Below are 12839 nucleotides of genomic sequence, written 5' to 3'. Positions count from 1 at the left end.
GGCCCAATTTAGCATGTCCATGTACAGGAGAAGGAAAATCCTAGAGATATATTCACAAGTTATATCACAATAAGTTTGTGGGGTCAATTGGTAAAAGTGGCTTGCGGAGGTACACCGTTCAATCTTCCCATGGCCAATTTCATTCATGTGTCGTCCATCATCTCATGTCTAGTTTGTCTATGGGTAATAGAAGATAATTTTGTTCAAAATTTTCCATGACCTAGCCAATTTGGTAGGTTGCATTGTGCTTGTCTTGCTGGACCCTATACATTCTTTTTGGGCGAACAAGTCTATGCCACATATATTAGTAGTAAGCACTTGTGTCTTTGAAGTCTTTCTATCTTCTCTATTCTCTATGTTATATAAATATAAAGGACAAGTTTTACAAAAATACCGGGTGATAAGAACTTGGAGGTTTGAGAGGTAATTTGGAGGTTCTAGGAAAGGTAAGTTCTTATTACTCTAGGAATTTAAAAAATATCAAGCTGGGAATTATATACGTGCAGCCCACTAGTCAATTTATTGGGTAGAAGGGACCTAACCTTTACGTACATAATAAAACCTTCTATTTACCAAAAACCCACTCCACATGTTGAGCAACATGCTTTAAGAATCATGTTTTCCTCCCCATGATGTCAAGGTAATCTTGTCTACTTAATAGAGATAGATGAATTTGCAATGGTTAAAAGCAAACAATATACGTCTCTACGCAAGGCGCGCCGACGTCCGGGTGGAGAAAGCTTGGCGCTGCTCTAAAGGCGAGGACAAGAACGGAATGTCTATAAACAGCCTTAGCTATCCTTAATTATCATCACTACTAATTATATGACGGCAAATGCCTTTTTGTTTTTTGAGTCCAATACAAGCGAGCGAAAATGTTTCTGCCATTACAGTCTGTTTGTCACTCTCGGCCAACCAATTCAACATTTCGGCGGGCGTGGTCATAGCTAGGTTACCCAGAAGATACCATCACTAAATTCAACGGTGGTACTTGTCTGTCGCCGTCTTGAATGAATCTCAGTGCGCTGTAGCCCTTTCATGATATCAGTTAGCCAAAAAATTTCACATAGCTTTGATTCAACGGCCATTCTGTTTTGTCACCATCTAATACCTCGGTTCTGTTTGGGTTGGCTGTGTGGCCTGGTTTCCGTGTGGGGATCTCATCAGGGTTTCTTTGTGCGTCCCTCATTAGGCTGTGTTTCCCTCATTTGTGTGACCTTTATAAGGGTTTCTCTCATCATCAGCTTTTCTCTGTGTGCACTGGCTCTGCTGAAACTGCAGCTCAGAGGTCGCTCAACATGCAGGTTGTGGTCATTGAAGGAGGGGAGAATTTGCCACTGAACTATTCTTTTCAGGCAGAAATTGCATAGAGGCTTGGCTGAGAGGATATGGAAGTTAGCCATTCGGTTGTGCACCCGGTGGGCGTCCCCCCTGCTTTCACACAGCCGCCAGCCAGAGTCAGGATGAAGGATTACCAGGGAATGCCGGGCACCCTGGGAGGCTTAGCCCTTCGGCTTGGCCAGCTGGGATTCGGGGTCCTCTCCTTCAGCATCTTGGTCTCAACACCGGATTTCTCTCAAGTCTCTGCCTTTTGGTAAGCACACTTCTTCTTTTTTTTTGATAAAGAAACAAAATAGTCATGGCTTGAACCTCCATCTCTCTCTTTGCACATGCTCCACCACATTCGAACAAAGACAGTTGCTCTTCCCCCTCTTAAGACTTTCCCCTGAGCCCTTTCCGCAATTACAACTCTGGAGTCAAACCACAGCAAGGGGACAAGTCATCACAAACCCCACCCAGGTAACTTGTCATCCGGCTCTAACCCTAAGCCCTATCCTCATATCCTCATATCCCACCGCTATGTTCAGGGGACAACAATGGAACAAATGCTGAGTTCTTCAACAAGACTTGGAAGTGGAGATTAGACAAAAATATCAATCAATTAAAGTAGAAGGTCAAAGTCAGTAGCAGTCCAGGGAGGAAGGATGACAGAGTGTCCACCCTGTCATCAAGTTTAGCAAAAGGATGAACAGTCTTAAATCTTGGTTAAGTATTAGTTAGGACAGCAGTAACATCAGTAGCATAAGTATCATCAGCATTAGCATTAGCATTAGCAACATCATCATCTACAGTATCATCCTCATCATCAGCAGCCACATCATCATCAGAATCACCATCATCATCATCAGGGTCACCATCAGCAGCATCATCTTAATTCTTGGTTAAGTATTAGTTAGGACAGCAGTAACATCAGTAGCATAAGTATCATCAGCATTCACATGACATACTCCCCTTCCTCTAAGAGCTCACTCCTGAGCTCACTAAAAAGCTAGGGTAATCTCTCTAAAGAGTAGTCAATGTCTCCCATGTAGCGTCCTCCTCAACACGATCCTTCCACTTGATCTTGTATTCCGTGATAAGCGTATTGCGCAATCTTCTTTCACGAAATCCAAGAATCTTTTCAGGTTCGTGCGGAACAAATGTCATGTCCTCAACATCTATGATTTCTTGAGGAGTAACTAACTGGTCTGTTCCACCCAGTACTTCCTTAAGTCTACTGACTTGAAATACAGGATGAACTTTCACATAAGAAGGCAAATCCAATTCATATGCAACTGAACCAATTCTTCGTGTAATACGAAATGGTCCACAGTATCTAGGGGATAATTTCGGAGATCGACCTGTCCGTAAAGTCTCGAAATCTTTCGGAACTCGCAAATATACCATCGTTCCTTCAGAGAACTCTCTGGGTGAACGATGTCTATTAGAATAAAATCTGTCTCGGTCTTGAGCACTTCTAATAGATTCTTTCGTAACTTGTAACATTTCTTGTATATCTTGCAAAAAATTACGTGCTGCATCATGCTAAAGTCCTGAGAATCCAACTGTAACAGGTGATCTAGGTTGAAAACCATACATAAGCATGAAAGGACTAAAACCTGTACTCGTATGCTTAGTACTGTTATATGCTTAGTACTCGTATGCTTAGTACTGTTATATGCAAATTCTAACATAGGAAGATAATCCTCCCATGAACTCTGTCTTTTGGATACATATGCTCGAAGCATATCCTCCAAAATCTGATTCACTCTTTCAGTCTGGCCATCAGATTGAGGATGATCTGAGAAACTCAAATTCAAAGTTGTTTCTAACTTCTCAAAAACAAGTTTCCAAAAATCACTTGTAAACTTAGAGTCCCTATCACTGACTATGTCCTGCGGTAACCCGTACAGTCTAAACAATTGCTCGATAAACTGCCGTGCTAATTGCGTAGTTGTAATAGTCTTCCGGGTCGGTAAAAATCTAGCCATTTTTGTCAAGCGATCTACCACAACCCAAATAGAATCGTGGCCTTGATGTGTTCTTGGTAATCCGGTAATAAAATCCATGAAATACTTTCCCATTTATTACCTGGGATTTGCAAAGGATGCAACAACCCAGCCTGTCTAAAGCGTTCAGCTTTATTTGCCTGACAAATTTGACACTTGAGAACATAATCTTCTACATACCCTTTCATCTTTGGCCAATAAAAAGTGTGTTTCACTACTAACGATAGCGTCCTGTGTACCCCAGGGTGTCCAGCAGAAGGGGCGTCGTGACACTCCTTAAGAATATCTTGGACCTAATGTCCGGGATCTATGGTACACAAATTTTGTCATTACGGAATAGTAAACCATTCCGAATCATCCACTGGCCTCCTGCAGCCTGAATGGTAGACTGCTAAGTCATTGAGTCTGGTCAATCAATGAGCTCCCGTCCTGGATCTTCTGCCAAAATGGACCAAAATTACTATCAGTCCTGCAAAGCCCTCTCAATGAGTGAAATAAGTCAGTAGAAATCTTGGTGAATGACAAAGAATTCACCTCTCTAATTCGACTAAGCGCATCTGCAACACTATTCATGGATCCTTTTCTATAACGAATCTCAAAATCAAAATCTTGCATTAACTCAGCCCAACAAGCTTTCCTTCCTCTCAAATCATCCGCATCACACACATACTTGATTGACTGATGATCAGTCAATACCACAAACTTGGAGCCATATAAATAATGTCTCCAAACCTTGAGAGCATGAATCACAGCATAAAGCTCGCTCTCAAGGGTTGGCCAACGAGATTGAGTGTCGTCGAGCTTTTTACTTTCAAAAGCAACCGGTCTACCATCTTGAAATAGAGCAGTCCCGATAGCATAGTCACTGGCATCAGTTTCAAGAACATAAGGACAACTAGGATCGGGTAATGCTAAGATAGGTGCTTCCTTGACTTTATCTTTCAAAAGTCTGAAGGTGATATCCAAATCGTTATTCCAAGTGATAGGCTGATTTGACTTACGTCCACGACCTTTCAATAAGTCGGTCAACGGTAGTGTGAGCTGAGAGTACTCCCGCACAGATTTCCGAAGAAAAACAACAAAACCGAGAAAAGAACGAAGTTGTTTCACTGTTCACGGTATAGGCCAATCCAGAACCTTCTGAACTCGGTCATAGTCAATGCTCAATCCATCTCTAGTGATCTTGTGTCCCAAGTAAATGATGTCTGTTATAAAAAACTCACATTTACTTAACTTAGCATATAGTCGATTCTGTCTTAAAATAGATAAGACAATCGTGAGGTGTCTAACATGATCCTCAAGAGTATGACTATATATCAAAATATCATCCAGGAACACCACCACAAATTTTCCCAAATGTTCACGAAAAAGATCGTTCATCATTTGTTGGAAAGTGGCTGGAGCATTGGTTAATCCAAAAGGTAATACGAGAAACTCGTAATGGCCATACCTAGTCCGAAAGGCGGTTCTTTCAACATGCCTTTCATGAATACGTATCTGGTGATAGCCAGTATGTAAATCTATCTTCGTGAAATATTTCGCTCCTGCTAACCGATCAATCAGGTCATCTGATCTAGAGAATGCATAACGGTTCTTAATTGTCAGCTTGTTCAATCTCTTATAATCTATACACATTCTCCAGGTGTTGTCCTTTCTCCTAAGCAACACAGGTGCACCCCAAGGTGATTTACTTGGACGGATCTGGCCCATCCTCAGATAATCTTCGAGTTGTTTAGCCAACTCATCTTTCTCAGCTTGGCTCGTCCTGTAAGGTGGAATACTGACAGGATGAGCACCAGGGATCAAGTCAATACGATGATCTACGGCCCGTTCAGGTGGTAAACCCGATGGCAGTTCCTTAGGAAATACATCTTGAAAGGAATCAAGTATCTTCTGTAATTCTTTGCTTTCAAACACACTTAATTCATTGACATCCATGGAAGGGATGAGAAAGGAAGAAAGTGGAATCAATACACAATGGAAAGCGGTATACAAAGAAGAATCCATTATATTTCCAAAATCAACTGTATTTACAAGAGGTCCCTGAGAGACTCCTTAAGGCTTTAAAGCTAAAGAAGGAAGGACGTTGTTTTATCTGCGAAGAAAAAGGACACATGCGTAACGAGTGCCCGAAGCAAAAGGGTGCAAAGACCAACGTGGGACCCAAGCCAAAGGCAGCTAACTAGTTGTCTTTGATAGGTACGTCAATTACTGTACTTTCTCGCCCTAGTACATGTGCTGATTGTCTGTTCAACTCTAAAGTATTTGGCTAGCATGATCTTCTCCGAGTTTATGGAGAAGTGAATGGCCATAGAATTCACATTCTTCTAGACCCTGGCAGCTCACACAACTTTGTTAACTACAAACTTGTGCAGAAATTGAGTCTTGATACGACACCCAACGATCATACCTATGAGGTACGCCTACCTGCGGGAAGGCAAGTATGGGATCGAAAGGTGGAGATGCTTCCAATCCAGATTCCGGACTACAAAGATACTCTGGAATGCTATGTTATGCACCTAGAAAATGTAGACTTGTTATTAGGGATTGAGTGGTTTAAGACTCATCAAGTCCAGATAGATTGGTCTAGTCATATTTTTTCTTTTCAGCATAGGAACATCCAGTATAGTATTTTAGGTGATTGTATTCATTCGAAGGTTGGTCCGAAGACTTTCTTTCAGTCGTGTTAGCCATAGGTGCAGAGAACTTTCTTTTATGCTTGTTCCCCTGCTCGGTAATGGGTTTCGACTTGGAAGAGACCATTGTATCATCATAGATACGAGCTGAATGAATGGCCTCGTCCAATGTTTTGCATTTGTTATTTTTAACCTGTAAACGGTATGAGTCTAGTAAACCAGCTACGAAGAACCCCAAAAGAGTAGTGGGATCCATCTTTGTAGCTTTCATTTGCAAGTCCCTAAACTTCTGGAGGTAGACCTCATAAGTGAGGTGCTTTGAGGTCATGGTCAAAGCTGTAAACCGGGCAACAACATCATAATCATCCTCTTTTTTGAGGAATTCCTTCTTGAAGACGTCTTCGAATTGTGCCCAAGTTGTTGGCTTAGGGTTGAGTTTCTTCCACCAAAGCAAAGCTTTGCCTAAGAGGAAACCTGCTGCTAACTGGGTCTTTTTTCCATCATCATATGGATGAAACTGAAAATGGACCTGCCACTTATGTAGCCATGTGTCCACAATCTCCTTGGTACGTTGCTTTTGCTCGCCCTAGAACGGTTCCGGAGTAATATTGGGGCCTAAAGCAGAGGCCAAGGTATCCATACCCGAAAGAGTAGAGAGAGTAGTGGTCAAGAGAGAGATGGAGTTCTGCAAAGCTTGCATCTGGGCGGCGATTTGTGCCTGACGTTCTGAAGAAGAAGCTTCGAGAGCAACTTTGAACTCTTGGAAATCTGATTTTGACACATAATCGTCAAAAAGATCGGCATCGGTATCTTCCGTAGCCGGCAAGCCTTCGCGTTCGGCAAGGGACTCCAACTCCGATTCCTGGGTCGACATCGTGAAGAGGGCAAGTGGAGAGAAAATTCGATCTTTGCACAATAAAAGTGCAAGGGAACTTGAGAGCTTGAAAACTTGAGAGATGTGTGGCAAGAAGCCCACTTAAGGTGTTTATATAACCTTCCCCAAAAGCTACTTGAGCTTTTGCTTTTGTGTTTATATATATATATATATATATATATATATATTCTGCTTTCTTAAAAAAAACACCTTTAAACCTTAGAGGGGACCTTTAACTCTTTAAAAAAAAAGTTTAATCTAAAAAAAACGAAAGCAATCCCAAATCAGCGAATGCTTTCACTGTTTTTTTTTTCTCTTCCCTCCTGGATTTGGTGCTGTCGGACGTCTACGTTGCTGTCATCGGCCACTTGACTACTGTCCATGTTGTCTTGCCGGCACCACTTAGGCATGCGTGGCTGTCTGTGCCAGCCTGCTTGCGTAGGCATGGCCCTGCGTAGGCCTGGCCACAAGCCGGCGTAGGCCTGGGCGCTTGCCTGCGTAGGCCTGGGCGCCTGCCTACGTAGGCTTGGCCGACTGCATACTTGCGCCTGCAACACGTGACCAGCAGCACACTCGACCAACAGCATCCAAAAAGCATCCGACCGCATCTTTCGCTCGCTCTCCCTCTCGTGTTCAACCAAAAAAAACGAAATGCTTTTTTTTTTGTTTTCTCTCTTCAATTCATGCAACTGCACGAACACGAATCTTCAGCCTTCTTCTTGCAAAGCAAAACAACCCTACTAGACCACCTTCTCCATCACGGGTTCTTTGATGAAAAAAAAACACATACTATCTGAAAAGAACAGCAGCATGCATAACAAAACAGCAAGCTTCTTGAACACATACCTTTCTTCGACCTCATCTTCTCTACCTACCGACTTACTCGTTCACGAGGCACGCTTTGATACCATTGTCAAATCCCCCCCGGATCTCCTCGTGGAACGCTCTTGGTTCGAGACTCAAAACGTGCAAACAAACAAACAACAAGAAGGGGGTGCAGGCCTGACTCACCTCCCAACCATGACAGCCGTGGGCAAGCCCACAGTCTTGGCTGTCCCCATCGAGCCACGAGCTGAGCTAACTAGGTTGACGTACCGACCAATCTCTTCCTCGCGACGTCCCATACCGCCACGAAGCTACCCTTGCGGGCCTCGAGATTGCTGTCGGCCTCGGCTGCGTAAAGCAGGTTCACGTCTGCACTAGATCCATGCTCCAGACCATAGAGCTCTCACAAATCACGCGAGACTCTATATGACTAATGACTAACCTTGGCCACTCTTTTATAGGCTCTTGGCCGGTCATCGGGCGTCCACACTTAGATGCCCGCTGTCCATACTTGGGTACCCGCCCGTTAGTCTATCCCTAACTCAGCTCGCCAATCAGCGTGCCTAGCTCCAAGCTTCCTCAAACCTCGAAGCTAGTCTTGTGTGCGTATAGCACACGATAGATACACAGTGTGCACATGACATCACACCAACTAACTCCGAAATACCCAACAAGAGATGCTTTAAATGTGGTAGCAAAGACCACATGCTTTCTTAGTGCCCAAAGATGACACAAGAAGACAACCAAGCTGCGAACACTCAATGCATATGTGACATAGTGGAAGTCTTCTTGCCTTAAGCATGTAGGAACATCTTGAGGCAAAAATGCAAGAAATGAAATGAAATGAAATGTTATATTAACGTCTTCAAAAGGCCATAATGACCTATGAGACCAAAAAGTTACATCATGGTGGATCTGATACAATGTCTGGATAAAAAACCAGAAAATGAAAAATAAAGATGATACTACTGGCACCTAGAAAATGAAACTGGAACTGGAAGGTAAACAGAAACCCTTATAGGGTGTGAATATAGTGAGAGGGGGGGGACGCTATGGAGGTGAGTGGAGTACAGTGTGCATGGAAAGGGATTGTTGAATGACCTGATTGCCTGAAAGGGAATGAGATGATTATCTACAATGATGTGTGATGCTTATATAGGCCCTTGGAGATCTGGTCGGCCACCTTTATAGTTGCCGGCATGTATAAATATGTCCACGATTGTATATAAGCATGGGTTTGTCTTCACGTGTGTGGAATAATGCTGCCGACTGGACTGCTACCTATAGTGTTGCCGACTCTAGATGATGCTCTTGTAGAAGCCTAGATTGCCTATAATGCTATCCTAAACAGGAATCTAATGAAGATATGTTGAGATTATGCCACGTCCATGGATGTGCACATGACATAGAGTATGCCTCTCCTCCATTTTGGAGTGCATGTCACTTGATTCCACCTCTCCTCCAACTTAGAGTGTATATGATAAGAGTTTTATTTGAGTGCATGTCTCCTTAGAGTTTGTTACCGAGCATGTCACATGCAGAAGCTTAAACACATGATTAACATTGATCACAAAAGAGATTAACGCTAATCATACTCATCATGCAAGCGCATAGAAGACTAGATAGAGATCTAATCTATTGAACATGAGTATATACAATAAATATCTTGGATCTTGACCTAGACCTTGATTATGCATGTCATCATATGATGCATACCAAAGATCCTTGTAGACCTCTAACACACTAGAGAAGCTCATGTTGACCCACCAACATTTCCATTGCTCTCTGGCATATGGATCCTCCTCGATCTTGGTTGATGATGATTACTGAAGCCTAAAAGGCTCGAAGTGGAAAAATCATATGTAGGTCTGGGTTTTCCCTTTTCAACCCACACAACAATGCCCAAAAAGTCATATTTTGTGTCCATACCATGTCCTAAACGTGTATCCCATTTAGGGACACATGTTATGGGCACTTGTGGGTGCCTATAGGGCTGCAAAATCTTGTCCAAATCTGCCTATATATGTGCTAGTGAAGATAAACATCTCCATCATCATCGGGATTAATTGATATTCATGACATCCCCTCATACTGAACTTGGAGCATTGGGGTACTCCAAACACCTTTGCTCTGATTCCGCTTTGGTCTATCTATAGATTTGCTCCATGTCCATCAGATCTGTTGAATCACATGTAGCCTCATCCTTCTCCTCATAGGATTCAAAGAGACTCTTGTGTAGTTCCTCGAGAAGTGTCGGCGGGCTGACCTCACCCTCCTCCAAACAGGACTCAGAGAGATCCACCTTGGGTTTGAGTTTGGATTCTTGTTTGGGCTTGGGCACTTGCATCTCGGGCAAAGACAACTCCTCGGAAACACCTCCTTCGGTGATCACGTTTCCTAGGAGCGCGTCTTGTCTTGGGAGCTTCTGCGTACTTGGGCCAACGCTTTCAATCTTGGGCTGTTCCTCAACCCTGGGTGATCCCATGAAGTACTCAATTCCTCCTGCCTTAAGCCACACCATGAAGCTTTCTTTTACTTTGTTGAAGATTTGGGCTGTCATTTGCGCCGCGCTTCTTCCTCCTGTAGCCAACTTTCCTGGTTTTCGCATCGAAGCTATTCCAACATGGCTTTCCTTTCCTCGATGTCTTTAAGTCTCTCCATCGGGTTGTGGTTCTTGATGAGGGAGTATTGGAAAGAAGCCATTTCCTATCTAGGTTAGACTTGGCTAAGACTTTTGGTGATCCCAGTCTACATGCGGCCTAAGCTACATGCAAAAATGGATTGAAACCCCAAAAATGCAAACCCTAATTTGGTTTTTCTAGTCAGCACACTGAATCTAGGACTGAAACACTATTGCAAGGTTGAACTCATGCAAAACAAGGAAACCCTACTTTATGGGTGGACAGGTTATAAGTGAGTTTGGGCATTTTACACTGTTTGGATGGCCAAGCATTAAACATGCGTCCTCTCTTATTAATAAAAGTGTGAACATCTTTGAAAAGGTGTGGGCACCTGCATGTGCACCCGGGAGAGGTGTGGCCTCATGTGAGGTGGACCAATGGGCACCACCTTCCCTGAAGAGCCTCACGACTATTTCCATCTCTCTCATACTTGTGTAGCTTCATCAAAGCAAAAACCATGATGGCCATAGTTGCCCACACATGTTGCAAAATTAGGTCTCTCTTTGATACTTGTGTAGCCTCCATCAAGCAAAAACCATGATTGCCATAGTTGCCCACACATGTTGCAGAAATCCCAATTCCGCAATGTTGCAAAAGCCCTTATTTACAAAAGCCTTGGTAAAAACCCTAATTTGCAAAAGCCCTTATTTACAAATTAGTGTTATATAAGTGTTCATTGTTAGACTTGGTTTTGGAGCTAAAATCTAAGCACGTATGCAGCTGCCTTGCCGCGGCAACTCTTCTCCAAGCGTTCTGGAGCTTGTTTTTAGCTGCTGTAGACATCTATGCCTTGTCAGTCAGGAGGAGTCTTCACGGTTCACTTTTGGTCAGCCTATTTACTGTGGGTGATGGGGTAAGTAAATAAGTTGGCACATATTTTTTGAGTTTTCAAATGCCTCTATGATTTTTCTTAAAAAATATATATTATTTAATAAGAGTGCGTCCAGTGGGTGTAGGCTGGCTGGGTATCAAACTGAGTTTCTTACCCTGTCATGTTATCTGTATGTGTGGGATGCTTACATAATAGGGAGTCTAGAGGGGAGGACTAGTGGATGAGATGGCCGATTTGAGGAAAAATACCCAAATGAGAGGTCCTAGCAAAGGGGGATAGTTTTTGGCTAGTCATCCACTAGCACAGCCCTCTAGAATTCCTATTACAGGCATATGCCCTAAAGGGAATTTCGTACTTACAGGTGATGCTACACACCTGTGGACAAAATGGAAGTGAAGTTCTAATATGACATTTTTGACCAGGTGACCTCAACAATGACACTTGCAGGAGCATGTGCGACTGCCGGCATCACAGTTCTCATTGATAGTGATCTGAATGACTGTGCTCAAAACCACTGTGGGAAATATGAGGCGGCAGCAACCATGGCTTTTCTTAGCTGGGTGATGGCAACCCCTTCATTCCTTCTAACTTTTTGGCTTTTGGCAACAGGATAGTCTTTGATGCTTACGATGCTGTGTTTGAAAGAGGAGAGGCAGTGTCTCTGCGTTGGGTATTATACCCGAGACAGGACCAGCCACTATGAAAAAGCTATATTGTGGCCATGGGGGAAAGAAACATCTTTATTGAGAACAGGTTAGGTCCTCATTGTTAGCATACCAATAATCCGGAGTGTATAATAGTTTATAGTCACACAAAGGTCTTTTTGTGTAGATGTTTTGTGGAAGCTTAATCGTATGTTTAAAGTAATTATATTTCTCTCGAGAAAAATTTGCTGAAGCTTAATCATATTTTCTAAAGTAATTGTATTTCTCTCGAGAAAAAATTGACTATGAATACCACAGTGTGTTGGCTTTTCCTATTGTTAGGCTATCATGGTTTGGAGGGTTTAAGGTGCAAGAAATGCATTTGAATATTTAAGCATTAGGCTACTAAATAGCACATACTAATTGCCAAGTTAAAGATTAACAAATAAAGTGAAAGAATCTCAATAGAAAGAAAATATGAGTAGAATTGAATTGCAGTTGTAAAGAGAAATATGTATTGAGCTCAAAATAGCTTGTACAAAAATGGATAGAGAGATAGAGATAAAAGAATTTTTTAGTTATGTGAATCAAAGGAGTCACTGAAAATTGAGAAAGATAGCTACATGCAATGGAGTCTCTTGCTAAGGGAGGTGGTGTGTCGAATAGATTGATTTATGCACACGATGATTTGGTTAAATGCTAAAAGCTTGTTATCTATGTTAGCTTCAATGTCATTGCATTTCTTACTAATTGTCAATGTCTAGAATAAATTTTATGGAGGAGATTGTACAGCTTGTCAATTTTGGTGAAGAAGATCACAATGGATTAAAAAGGATTATCACACTCAAATCTCTAAAGGTTTTTCCATTGTTTTATATTTTTCGATCGTCTCTCCAAAGCAAAGCATGTGCAACGTACTTTTGAAGAAAGAGGTATAGATGTTTTGATTCTGTGAAGACCATAGAAATGGAGGCTTGCTAGTATAATAAGAATCTCCATCTAGGTACTTGTGGAATCA

General features: G+C 42.4%; 1 protein-coding gene across 1 annotated transcript; it reads left to right on the top strand.

The window, feature by feature from the left end:
• The first annotated feature begins 795 nt into the window (after nt 1–795).
• Nucleotides 796–12107, top strand: LOC147635213 (CASP-like protein 5A1). Its single transcript, XM_086802425.1, has 3 exons — nt 796–1594; nt 11066–11198; nt 11600–12107. Exons 1-3 carry the CDS (start codon nt 1389–1391, stop codon nt 11789–11791), a joined length of 531 nt encoding a protein of 176 aa, XP_086658551.1. The 5' UTR covers nt 796–1388; the 3' UTR covers nt 11792–12107.
• The last annotated feature ends 732 nt before the right edge of the window (nt 12108–12839 follow it).

The sequence above is a fragment of the Cibotium barometz genome, chromosome 9, assembly GCF_041138505.1.
Source record: "Cibotium barometz isolate CiBa-2024 chromosome 9, ASM4113850v1, whole genome shotgun sequence".
Taxonomy (NCBI): Eukaryota; Viridiplantae; Streptophyta; class Polypodiopsida; order Cyatheales; family Cibotiaceae; genus Cibotium; species Cibotium barometz.
The sequence above is the reverse complement of the archived record's forward strand: the minus strand, read 5'-3'. Positions and strand labels throughout refer to the sequence as shown.